General features: G+C 38.9%; 1 protein-coding gene across 1 annotated transcript in view; it reads left to right on the forward strand.

Annotated features, from left to right (window-relative positions):
• The first annotated feature begins 4,302 nt into the window (after positions 1-4,302).
• LOC142377370 (protein phosphatase 1 regulatory subunit 1A-like) overlaps positions 4,303-12,805 on the forward strand; it is a 45,881-nt gene continuing 37,378 nt past the window's right edge. Inside the window, exons 1-2 of the mRNA XM_075461407.1 lie at positions 4,303-4,328; positions 4,564-4,655. Of these exons, the coding sequence (XP_075317522.1) occupies positions 4,575-4,655 (81 nt within the window). The 5' untranslated portion in view covers positions 4,303-4,328; positions 4,564-4,574. The remainder of the gene's footprint in view (positions 4,329-4,563; positions 4,656-12,805) is intronic.

The raw sequence follows: 12,805 nt of genomic DNA on the forward strand, positions 1-12,805 counted from the left end.
CTTGTGTTGATTTTATAGCAATCTTAAGCCCAATTCGCACGGGATAAGTATTACCTATGGACCCCCCGTAATTCGGAATAATTGCGGAGAATGTCTGAGTTCTTAGTCCTGTGCGAATGCGCCATGTCCGTGATTTGTGGGGTAATAATTCCGCCGCGAATTACCTACTGTATTTCGGCGAAACACAGACGTCCTGTGGTAATTTAAGTCCTGTCTGAACGCACACCTGTGTGTTCAACCTATGTGTACAACCAGGTACAACGGGGCAAAACAGGAAGTTACGACAATTACGGAATACCCGCTCATGATGTCTGTGATTTCAGTAAATTACAGACTTTTGCTTGTCCCGTCCGAATGCGCCACAAAAAATTACAGAGGTGCGGGGGTAGTTGCGAATTACCAGTGATCCATAGGTAATACTTATCCCGTGCGAATTGGGCTCTAAAGTGTAACTATAGAATTTTGCAATTGTTTGCTCTTTGGCTCCTCAACACTTGTGTGATGTAACGCCAGTGTATGACAATATATGTCTGAGCCCTGCACATGCACAGCTATACACGTGGATTTGTTGTAATGCTGAATAGAACGACAAAGGCAGCTTCAGAGGCAACAGAAAAACAATTATACAGAAAAAACCCGACAATACAGTGTAAAGTTACAGCACCTAACAAGAATAAGACTGCATATATTAATTTACTGTGGTAACTCTGACAAAAACGTTCCAGTTTGCCTGTACCATGGTCAGCTTTTTTTAAGTTACGTTTTTGAAGGAGCTGAATAACTTCTGTGTCTTGCTCATACACTTTATTTCCTCTTCCTCACTCTCTTTCATAGATTTGTCTTGTTTTTTTTGCTGCATCTGCCACAGAGCTGTCAGGGTGGGGTTTAGGGAAGGACATGGATGCGGACTTAAGAAAAGAAAACTGGATTTATTCACCAAAAAACAAAGTAACAACACAAAGCGCGGCTGAACCGGAACCAAAAAACGTAATTGAGGAAAAAACAAACAAAAACACTTGGCATGGCATAATATATAAATACTTATCTTGGACAAAAATTGGTAGCATGGGTGAGTAGACAGGAAGGGCACAAAACGAAGGCAAGGTAAGCAAACAAAGGCAAAGATCCCACACAGTGAGAGGGGAGACTGGAAACTAAATAGGGAGTGAGAGTGATTGGAGAGTGAGTGCAGCTGAGGGAAAAAACACAGGTGAAGTGAGTGAAACTAAGGTGCTGTTTACACATACCCGGGTATTTTGATAAACGCATATTTTCTAACCTTCGTTTGCAAAAATAACTAGGTGCACACAGCCCCGTTTAAAAAAAAACACGTCTACATTGATCCGCATAAATACGCTATCAGGAGCTGTTAAATTACGCCAAGCCTGACGGTGGCAGTGTTAGAACAATGAGAATTCCACACAAGCTAATCAGAAGCCTAATAGAGAACCGCTGACAGGAAGAACTTCCGGATCCTTTTCAAGAAGAAAATATGGCGCCAGGCTCATGTGTGTGGACTGATAGCGAGACTGAGCTACTTTTACACGTTGCGCTGGACTATAAAACTGCTAAAGCCGTGAAAAATGTCTTTGTTGTTCAATACATTGTATGACTGTAATTTTCAAAATCACACAAGCGAGTATAGCTCTCAACAACAGAAATGCTGATAAACAATGGACGGAGAGAATGGCGTTTTCACGCTAGCATCCTGCCAACATGGCGGATAGGGGTGCGGCTCTGTACTATGACGACAACTCCTCATTCCATTCCCAAAACTTCGTTTTTGTCTCTTTCAACCAGTTTACACACAAACGCTAAACGGAGTTTTTAAAAAATCTCCACTTTTGCCGGAGTTTTTTTTTAGCTTAGTTTTCGGAGGAAAAAACTCCGTTTGAACGTATAAACGAAAGGCACAAACGAAGGGAAAGGTCTTCGTTTATCAAAATACCCGGGTATGTGTAAACAGCACCTAATGAAGTGGTAAGTGAAGGGAAACTAAAACATGGCAAAACTAAAAACTAAACATGGACTAAGAACCAAAAACGTGACCTAAAACATGAAACTAAAAACAAGAGTCCATGGGTGTGACAAGAGCTACCTGCCCCAACTTTATTTGTAATGGCAAACGTGTCTTATTTATTTATTTATTTATGGTGAAAGCCCGTTTTATTTAGTTGCTGGTGTGTGACCTTCCACCTTAAAGCGAAACAGTGTGGTATGGGGCTGGAAACAAAAGTGGTAAACTGTAGTATCGCAGCCCCTACGCACTCTAGGGCAGTTTGAGTTCCGGGAATGTGTTTAATAAAGGGTGTTGTACATCAAAAATGGTCAGAGTAACGGGGCTCTTCAACGCAGCCCTGGCCTGTCCCTGTCCCTAATGAAAGGCAGCAAATATGAAGCCTTGCTTGAGCGACTCTCCTCCCTCCATCTCACTTCTTGTCCTGCCCTGCTGTGACTTCCTGATTGTAGCCTCCTGGTTTTGACATTGGGAGCTCCTGGAACATGAGTTTAGGCTTCCTAGGTGGTGGTTCCCTGCAGGGCCATGCCAGCTGCTGTCCATCTACTGTTCTGTTTTGCTTTTGCCCAGTTCTGTCTCGCCTTTGTTCATGTTAATCTTATTTCGCTCGTTCAGTGTTGCTTTGCCATCTATTTAGTTTTGGTTGTTTATTAAATCGTTTTGTTTTATTGATAACTTCTTCTGCTTTGTCATTGTTTTAGTGGCATTTTGTGCTTTAGTCATTTGAATATTTGGTAAATCCAACCAGATTACTTTGGTTCATAAATTATATTGCAGCTTGTGTTGTGTTGATTTATTTGAGTTGGTTTTGATTATTTTGTGTTATCTCTTTTTCTTTCAGGAGTCGAGCTCTGGATTCCGTGGAGATTAAGGATGTTTGGTGAGGTCCATTCATGTTGTTTGCCCAAGAACAGAAGCTCTGGGACTCCAATATAGACTGCGCCGTGTGATGTGAGGATTGCTGTGTAACACTGCTGGTGAGTAGTGGTAGTGGATACTACCACTGGGCACCCCTCAGTGTTGCTTGCTTTTCCATATGCATCCTCTTCTTCCTTTTTCTATTGGTTCAATGGCTATTTTGATATCTTTAAAACATTTTCAATATAATACTGTAAGGGCCTTATTTGAATTATTGTATGAATAAAGACATCATTTTAACCTAAATTTCCTTTCATTTATCCTAATTTTTTGTTTTTGCCAAGTAGGCAGAAATGTGAATGCATGAATGTGCACTTATACTTATCAATGGAGTGGAAATGTGGTGATCAGCTTTACACAAAATCACAACAGCTTCCACCAGTTTCTGGAGGAGGAGGTACGTTTCAAGACTGCAGCAATTGCAGATTGCAGCCAACAACTTGGAATGTGAATTTTTAAACATGAGCAGGGTGGAGATTCTCATCTTCACTTGAGCATAGCTCACTCCAATCTCTGACTGAACTGTCAGCGGTTGCCTATCATACTGTAGCCATCATTAGCCCAGTGTTGCAGTAATGCATTGCTATACTTGTGGTGAGTTGATTTTGATTTGTTTACTTACGAAATAACATTTCCAGAAACATTAATGTAGAAATAAAACCCATCCTGCTTAGTATTTCCCACCTCCCACAAGAACTGTAGATCTGACACCATATGCTTCTTGGCCAGTGTCAGGTATCAGGACCCAGCAGATGTGTGATGTAGGGACATTCGGGCTAAGAGGTAATCGATAAAGGCAGTGCTGGCCAGGCGGCGAAGAGGAAAAGCTTGCTCAGATATGTGTATAGCAGTTAAAGATTAACACCAGTATTTATTATTGAGCACTTTCCCAAATGACTAGACCAATTTTAGAAAAATAAAACCATTTATTGTGCGCAATCATATTAAATGATGTCACATATATAAATATTTACAACTTTAGACTGGGAGATTATCAGTGTATGTTGGGCTCACTGAGAATGAGACTCAATGTACATAAGATACAGTAAAGACTGTTTTTAAACATGTGTAGGATGGACATTTTAAAAAGGCTCTTCAATCAGAGGCTGAATCATGCTTCCTATCCTTTCAGTAGATATAGAGAGAGTCTGTATTTGTCATACCGACTCCACCATCTGTGCAGGGGCTGCTACAGAACAGCCCTGTGTTCAGCCAGCCAATACTGACAGAAAGAAATGTGAAGAGAGGGTGGGACTTTGTGTGAAAGGGAGTCTAGCACAGCGAATGAGAGCAAAGGAGAGGTGTCCCTGGCTCAGAATGCCCTTGCCTGAGCTCCAAAAGCTTGGAGAGGCAGAGAGGAAGAAGAGGGAAGCAGGAATAGAGACACCGGCAGGTGCTGAGGATAGGTCTGGTCTGTAGTAAGAGAGAGTGTGCCATAAGGCAAGGTGATTAGATAAAAGTGTATTAAAAGACAAACTTACAGAAGGGAAAAGAGTCAGATAGGATTTTTTGGATAAAACTGGAGCCAACTTACACAATTTTCCAGCAACCTTCCTTCTCTCTTGTTCGGATACTCATTTCTTGTTCATCACCTTCTATCCTCTTCTTACTGTCCTCCTCGCTGATAGAGAGTGCCACCATGGAAACTGGGAGCCCGAGGAAGATACAGTTCACCGTACCCTTACTGGACACCCACCTGGACCCAGAGGCAGCTGAACACGTAAGAAGGCGGGGAAGGGGGCAGGACGGAAGGGGGAGCAAGAGGGAGAGGAGGTGTGGGTAATTAGGAACCTTGAAGCTTTTAGGGTTTCTTTTGTATGCATCAGTGACACTGGCAGTGAAAAAGTACGAGTGTTTTTTTCAAAAACATGAATATTAATGTGAAAGAGATTTCAGAAAATAAATCAGTTTACACTTGTGACAGCTTGCAAAAATTTGACCAAGTAAGATGTATCCCAGTGGTCAAAGCAAGCAAGTGCAGTCCAAGCTGAGTAACTCAATGTGCTGTGTACCAAATGCAGTGGTTTAACAACCACAATCTTAGTGTCAAATTCCTCCCAGCAGGATGTATCTTCTGACTGTTAGGAGCATGATGAATTTAAGATAGATTTTTCCACCTACACTCGCAGTGTGTCAGATTTGTAGACACTCAGTATCCCAGTAGTATTAAAAAGGGCAGTGTTGCAGTTCATTTGTGTGTCTCCAGGGGTTCTGCTGGTGTATTTCTTATTTCAGTTATTGACTGTTAATATCCTACTACTACAAGGTATTGACAGAATTTGTGTTGCATCAGTAGATAAAATGATTAAAAGGGGTATCTACAGCAAGACTATTTTATTTTTCTATTTTCTATACAAATCAAACTGTCAAACTTTTATTTGTAGCAAACTGTCACCACAAAAGTTGGAAAGATGCCAGAATTTCCTAAATTTAGCATCACTTAATTACAGATTAGGGAACTCTTCGTCACTGAAAAAGCCTAATGTGTGCAAATTCATGTGCCTGGGGAAAATACCGCATGAAGATTTGTCCCATTTTTTTCATTTTTATAAATATAACATGAACAAGAACAAGCCATTCATAATGAATGAGCCTTAAGCACAGCCGGCAAGGATTTAGAATCATGCCTACTCCCAGTCTGTGTCGTATCGTCTTTTTTCCTGTCTCTTTCTGTCGTTCACTGTTTTCCTTACTTTGACTGAGGAACTCAGGGGGGAAGTGGATGCTTGGAGACTGCTTAATGCATGTGTGCAGTGTATTTCTGTGTGAGTGTGTCTTTGTGAAGACATATTGTGTAAAAGGGTTGTTTGATGACATGGTCAAGTTTAGCTTGACAGACCTTCTGGTGAGATTTTATTATGATATGATTTTAGGCCTCAGATGTGAGAACAGTATGTGACACAGCTGCCTGTTTTGGTGTGTTTACACATCCCTGAGTGAGAAGAGTTAGTTTAACATATCTGCTTATTTAGACAGTTGTAATGCATAGACATCAGTCATTAAGGGGGGGGGGGGGGGGGGGGGGGGGGAGACAGATGGTATATAATCTTCTGTCTGAATAATAAAAAATAACAACATTGAACACTACAAATTTTTCACCTTTTGAAGAAAGTGGTTTTCACGAAAGAGAATTTCTTTAATGCAGAACTTAATTTTCGTATATTTCACCATTGTTTGTAATATTAATGAACAAAAAGATTTAAGCTCAAAATTGTTGATACTGAGTTATTTCAGAAATATAAAAATAAATCTGCCCCTCAGCTCATCTATAGTCCTTTAACTACTTGTTTTGTTTGTCTTTAAAGCTGCAGTCGGCAGGTTTTCAAAATACCGAGTCTAAAGTCGGAATATTCGAACTGATACAACTTTCAGGTCCCTCCCCCAACCTCTAACAAGCTCCGAATCGCCCCCCAAACCCCTCCCCCTCTGTGGACGAGGTTGTGCACGTGAGTTCACACCAGTGTGAGTGCACACAAGCTGGGGCAGACTCACGCTCAGCAGCGTGTGCACAAGTTGTGATTGACAGGTAGGATTCCTCCACCCTAACTTGATTGGTTAAAAACAGCCGGGAGCGCTCGGTTTTTGCAAGCATGATTACAGGCTTCAGAGGGAGCTACAGATTTCGTTATTTTTCCTAAACAGCCTATTTAATATTCTACTTCCAGAATCCCATGACAGTTGAAGCTAATATGACTAAAAAAAAGTTGCCGACCGCAGCTTTAATAAAAAATCTGATGGTTTGGTTAGACTTGTTTATTTTTTTACACAAAATTAACGAACAAACAAACCAATATATATATATATATATATATATATATAGATAGATAGATAGATAGATGTATATATGAGGTGTGAGATATAAATTAAATAATCTAAATAAATTACAACAATAAAAGTTTGCTTAGATACTTACAGCTGTGTGGGAGGTGTGCAATTCAGCCATCCATCTAGATCAAGATCCAGCTGGATGTGTGGTGTGGTGTTTGTCTGAAAGTTTTAACTTGACTAACTAACTAGAAGTTATTTACATGTGAGAGATGTGAATTTAACTGTAACTACAGTAAGATACTGTAGTAAATCCAACATTAATGTATCACAATTTGTGACAATGTATTCTGTATATGTACACAATTCAACAGAAGTTTTAGCGTCCTAGAAAAAGCTTACAACTTACAACAGCAGTAAACTTGTTCATTGGGCAGAATGGCCCATTACTGATTCATTCATTTGTAGGTATCATATCAAACTGCAGATAGTAAAGCAAAGTTAAATACTGTATAACAGTTTAATATGCTGCTGGGATACCTAACAGTCTGCAAAATAACTAAAGATCTCTGCCAAATGTAGAGTGAAAAGGGCAAAAGGTGCTATAATACAATTACAATACAAAGCAGAAGAAAATAAAATGATACTCAGGTACAAATGAGCTAGCTTTTACTGTAGCTGAAAGTCACATCATGAATTAAAGATTTATGTGTTTTAGTGCAGTATGACCACAATATGCTGTGTATTATACAACCTATCTGTAGTGTTGTTAAAAAAGCTCACATACCAACAGTTTTTCACATGTGATGTTGGAGTTGATGAATGAAGCTTACAAGCTAGAGTGCTTCTTAACTTAAATGTGCATATCTATAGATTTTATCTCCAGGTTTTCTGTGTTAAATCTGTCTTTTCCCAGCAACTTACAGTACAGCACAATTTACAAGGCGACAATATTAACTTCAAAATGATGGGAACAGTAGTTGCCTTGCAACAAAAACAAAAGAGCAGCAAATGCTTCCTCCAGAAAGTGTCTGCTACAGAATGGTTCATCTTTCATTGATTATTTTTTCAATATCTTAAGGAAAATCAAGCCTCAGATTTGTGTGGGGTTCCATTGTCATTCCTAACATCTCTGTAATTTACTTTCATACTGGTGCTGGAAAGTGGGGCAGCTCATGTTAACTGCATTTTGATTTTGAAAATGGGACAGGAGCTTGCAACCCTATAATGAAAGAGATTCTGTTGCATGTTTTTGTCTTAGGTGATGGAAGCAGCTCGATGTTTCTTTGACTTTGAGTTTCTTTTACTTTTAACAGCATGCATTTAGAAGTTTAGAATTATTGTAGACAACACATATATAAGGAGACGAAAGGATGCCTTTCTGGCATTGCCTACACATCTGACAGGGTGCTGACAGGTTTCTTCACTTTGATTCTTACTAGTTATATTTAAATTTTTTTCGTAGTGCTGGATACCAGCACTGAGAGGTACTGGAATCTCAGTTTCGCAATTTGTATTCAACATGACTTGTATCAGATATGTTTGAAGTTTTGGCTGGTTTTACACAAAGACATTCCAAACACTGAAATATAGATGCTTTCGATATGAAGCAGTCTCAATGTGTTCGTTAAAATGTTAGTGATTATAGAAAAAAAGAAACAGTCATTTTGGTCATAGAAATCAGTTCTATTTCTCATGACTGTTTAGTCATAAACCTGTTCAGTAAATCAGTGTAAGTTTGTTTTGCTGTTCTAGAAACTGCAGTGTTTTTGACAAACAGCAGCTCAAGAAGCGTTGTTCTGTAATTACCATTAACCACAGGGTTTTAGCTTTACAACAAGTTCTCTAATCACAACTTTAAATATGACCCATAACAGTGTCCTGTAAAGGACTGCTCTTCAAGTAGCAGTATAGAAATACCACTCATGTTCAAGTCTGTTCAATTAAATTTAGCTAAACCATCCATCAACTTCGTATTCCTGCTTAATCCAGTACAATGTCGTTGGGGGTTGGAGACCATCCAGGCGCCACATGGCAAAAGGCTGGGTATACCACATTTCCCATGATGATCAAGGAAAGAATTGGATTAAACTTTCTCTTCATTTTTCTTCCAAAATATTCCTGCTCTACAGTTGGATGGTGCATTATGGGCAGTGCTTTCAGTGCATGAATAGTCTTGTGCTCAAGACCAATGTATGACAACTGTTTATAACTTCTGGTTACATATATCTAATATACTTAACAATATAGCTTCCTGGTTGGGTTTGGGCAATAACATCAATTGAAAACAATCATGGTTAGGGTTAAGATTATGATCTTTTTGCAACACCTTTGTCAGCTTAATTATTGACGTTTTTATAGTTTACATGCAGTTGCTATCACAACCACTGGCGGACACAAATTCTTTCAAAGTTTTGGCTTGCATAGAGAAACCTTGCATTGGGTTGTATTTGGGAGGAGGTCTGTCTTTAATTTATTGAAACTGCCAGCTGATGTCATTCAGGTTTGATAGCATGAAACTTATTATTATCATTTATTAATTTGCGCTGCTGTGGAACAATGTTGGTGTCTGTGCTGCCTATTATTAGAATGGCCAAATTATATCTTTAACCCCGCTTTCTTAAATTTGAATGCATTTTTTATGCCGCCTGTATGTTCCTGTATTACATTTAGTCTTTCATCTTATCTTCCACTCAGAATGTGTGTTTGAACATTAGAGATATAACTCACTTTGCACAGATAACCCTGTCCGTCCTCTTTGTGTCTGGGAGCTGATGTACACTCTGTTTTCATTCAGACATATGTTATTCTATTCTAGTAAAAATCCATTTGACTTTTTACGAAGAGACCCACAACGGTTCTTAGCTCGCAACTTCAATAAGCACAACTAAAAGTTGTATGATTGCCACAGAGACTTTGCCCTTTTACGATATATTTTCCATTTATTTGGGAATCACTATGAGTGGTATGTGTGCGTGGCTGAGACTGACAATGCAGCAGTCAGATATAAAGAGAAATAAAGTAAATAAAGGGAATCTCTGAATGTTAAAAGTAAATTCATGTTTATGAATATCGCATCAGGGGGCTTCACCCATGGTTCAGTATTCGCTACACCCTGACACCTCCCAGCGTTGTGAGTCAGCCTCCGTGGAGAACTGCATATCAGAGCAGCCTCCTCGGCCCTTGATTGCAGCAAATGCAGAAAGTCTTATCCAAGCAAAACTGGACGTGCCACTGATATCAAAATCTTACATAAGAGCTTTTGTATGTGTGAGCACAAACTAGCTGCACCAGTTTGTAGAAGCCAAGACCTGATGGTGTCAATGAATGATGGAAAGGTTGTGCTAGATTACTTTTTCAACAAAAATACAGAATTATTCTTTACAATTACTGTTACCATGTGTACTGAGGAAAGCTAAGCATCAACAAGAATATACCACATACCACAAGAATACTGTGGTATTAAAGCAATTTCAAGAAAAGAGGCACTTGGAGAAGCCCCAATGTTTCACTCCCAATTTCTCACATACAAACATCCTGTGAGGACCCCAATTCACCAAATACAAACAGGTTCTCTTTTAGAATTTCCTCAAATCAGTAAATGAGACAATGAGAATGAAATGTGGTCTCATTATCTCATTGCCAAAGGGTGCATTTAGTGAAAAAGAAAACAAAAGTGGAACAATAGTAACAGATCTTAAACTCTGCAATTTTTGCATTTTACTTGTTTGCCCCCTATTTAACCACCAAAGGTGTTCTTTGTTGTTTGTTAGTCCTCAACCATGAAGTGTTAGACAGCTACCACCACCCTGCACACAATAAATCAACACACACTGTGGATAGATGTGATACCATGAGCTCCTGACTGAGTTTCACTTTGTTTTAAATTAACTTTAGGTATCAGTGTGGTGCAAGGTTGTTGCTTTGGGTTATTCCCGTGAAGGACCGATGATTAATTTATTATTTTTTACGGCGTACCTCAGATTTGGGCCATTTTTTTAGCTTGGATAGGATCCAGCACAAAATCCTGAACAGGATAGAGCAGCTATAGAAAATGGATGGATATGAGTGTAAATCCAGGGCTCATTCACAATAAATGTGTCAGCCTGAACACTCCAACGAACCTTACAACAAAACTCCAGATAGTCCGCCCTTACACTTAAACTTTATAAATAGGTCTTCTACGATACAATCGCCTGGGACTAACAAGTTGCTAGCTAAATGTTTTGCCTATGTAAATGTGTTGCGTTGATGCCAGACTGAGCTAATCTTGGGCCAAACATTCAAATTACAGAGGAACAATGAGAACAAGTAAATTTAATTATGTCAAGACTGAAGCAGAGCGTTCAGTGACAGAGAGTTCAGGTTTACTGCCCACACTTGCCTTAGTTTCAACCTATTATTTTCACACTTTCCTGAGGTAGTAATAAACAAGTCTATGTTTTGGACAAAGTAATGCACAGAGACAATGCTATTTCTTTTATCAATTTACACTTCAGCTCATTTTAGGGCGTGGAGTGACCCACTTGACTCCACTCCTCCAGATCTTCCTGAGGTTCTGCCTCTTTTATACATTTAACAACCCTTGGAGCAGATCATTACACTATGAGAGAGCACATGAGCAAATACAATGTGTCTCTAAAATACTTACAGTTCCCCAATGTAACAGCTGTTGGTTGGTTGGTTAAGTTGGTTAACAATTCTTCCTTCACATATTAGTTCCATAAAGGGACAGTTATGGAAGTGGTACTTTAGTACACTCCATCACATATTTCCCCTAATATCAATAAGTTGCATCCTGCATGATTTTTGATGAACTTGAGTGTAATTTTTCTAAAGGATCTTCAAAGATTTTGGAGATTTTCCTAATAATCAAATTTGATTAATTCTCCTGTAAAGTGACAGTTTACATATAACTCAAGAATTTAGATGAGCCCCCCCCCCACACACACACACACACCCTAGGAAGAATCCATTGTGGCATACTAAAATAAATGTTTTTCATTACAGCTACAGCTTTCTCTTTAATATTTCTTTCGCTGACGTGTCAGGCTTTCTTTGTCCTTCACTGAGAACACAACAAGTAAATGACCTTCCTGCTTCCTGTATTGCCTCAGGGAGGCCACAAGGAAAAAAAAAACTTTCGTGAGCAGAAGATTCTCATTGTCACATTTGAGTACTAGTTATATGATTTTACCTCAAGATATACTCAGTACTGCACCAGAAACTGTAAGCTTTTATTTCATTTTATTTATAGTGATATTAATACTTTTACATATTTGGTGTAGATAACCACGTGGTCAACCAATTACCCGAGTGATTGTCCAAGTCTAATGGCACAATATCATGCAGCCTTTAAGTGCATGTTCAATACACATGCTCATGTTTAAAATTCCCACAGCAGAAAATGTTCGGCCTGAGTTTTCTACAAATCCTCAGATTTGCATTTTGAGAATCAGAATCAAGTTTATTGCCAAGTAGGTTTGCACTTACAAGGAATTTGACTTGGTGTAGTTGGTGCAGACAATATAGATATATATACAGAGTCTAGATATATATACAATATAGACTGCGCGTTAATGTAACTAATGTAATGTAATTTTAACCACCTTGTAACAGCTTCAACAATCTGGCAATAACACCTGTTCTCTGAGAGGCATTTTTCAGCTAAAAATTAAGCCTTCTTTTGTTTACCTTCATCTGAAATCACTAACACAGTGTTTAAACTTTTATAAGGAACAATAGAGGAATGTAGTTTAGTAAATAGTCAGTTTCCAGCTCCTGCATCACCCTCATAATGCTCCCAAACTGTAGCAATTTCTTGGATCTGCAATGAGTCATTTTTAGGTTGTGTGCTGTATAAACCCACACCTGAAAGAGTCGATAGGAGAACAAATTATAGGGGGATCTGTGGAAGGGAAAAATCGAAACACCAATAGAAATTGAGAGGGAGGCTGAAGAGTTCAATAACTCAGATAGAAGAAAAAATGGATTTATGTGGATTTTCAAAGGGTTGCTATTACAACAACTCCACAGATTCACAAGTTAATGAGACCAAAGTTAGATAGCCTGTAAGGATTCATCATTGCTGAGCCTTTACCTGTA

Source organism: Odontesthes bonariensis, chromosome 3 (genome assembly GCF_027942865.1).
Source record: "Odontesthes bonariensis isolate fOdoBon6 chromosome 3, fOdoBon6.hap1, whole genome shotgun sequence".
Lineage (NCBI taxonomy): Eukaryota > Metazoa > Chordata > Actinopteri > Atheriniformes > Atherinopsidae > Odontesthes > Odontesthes bonariensis.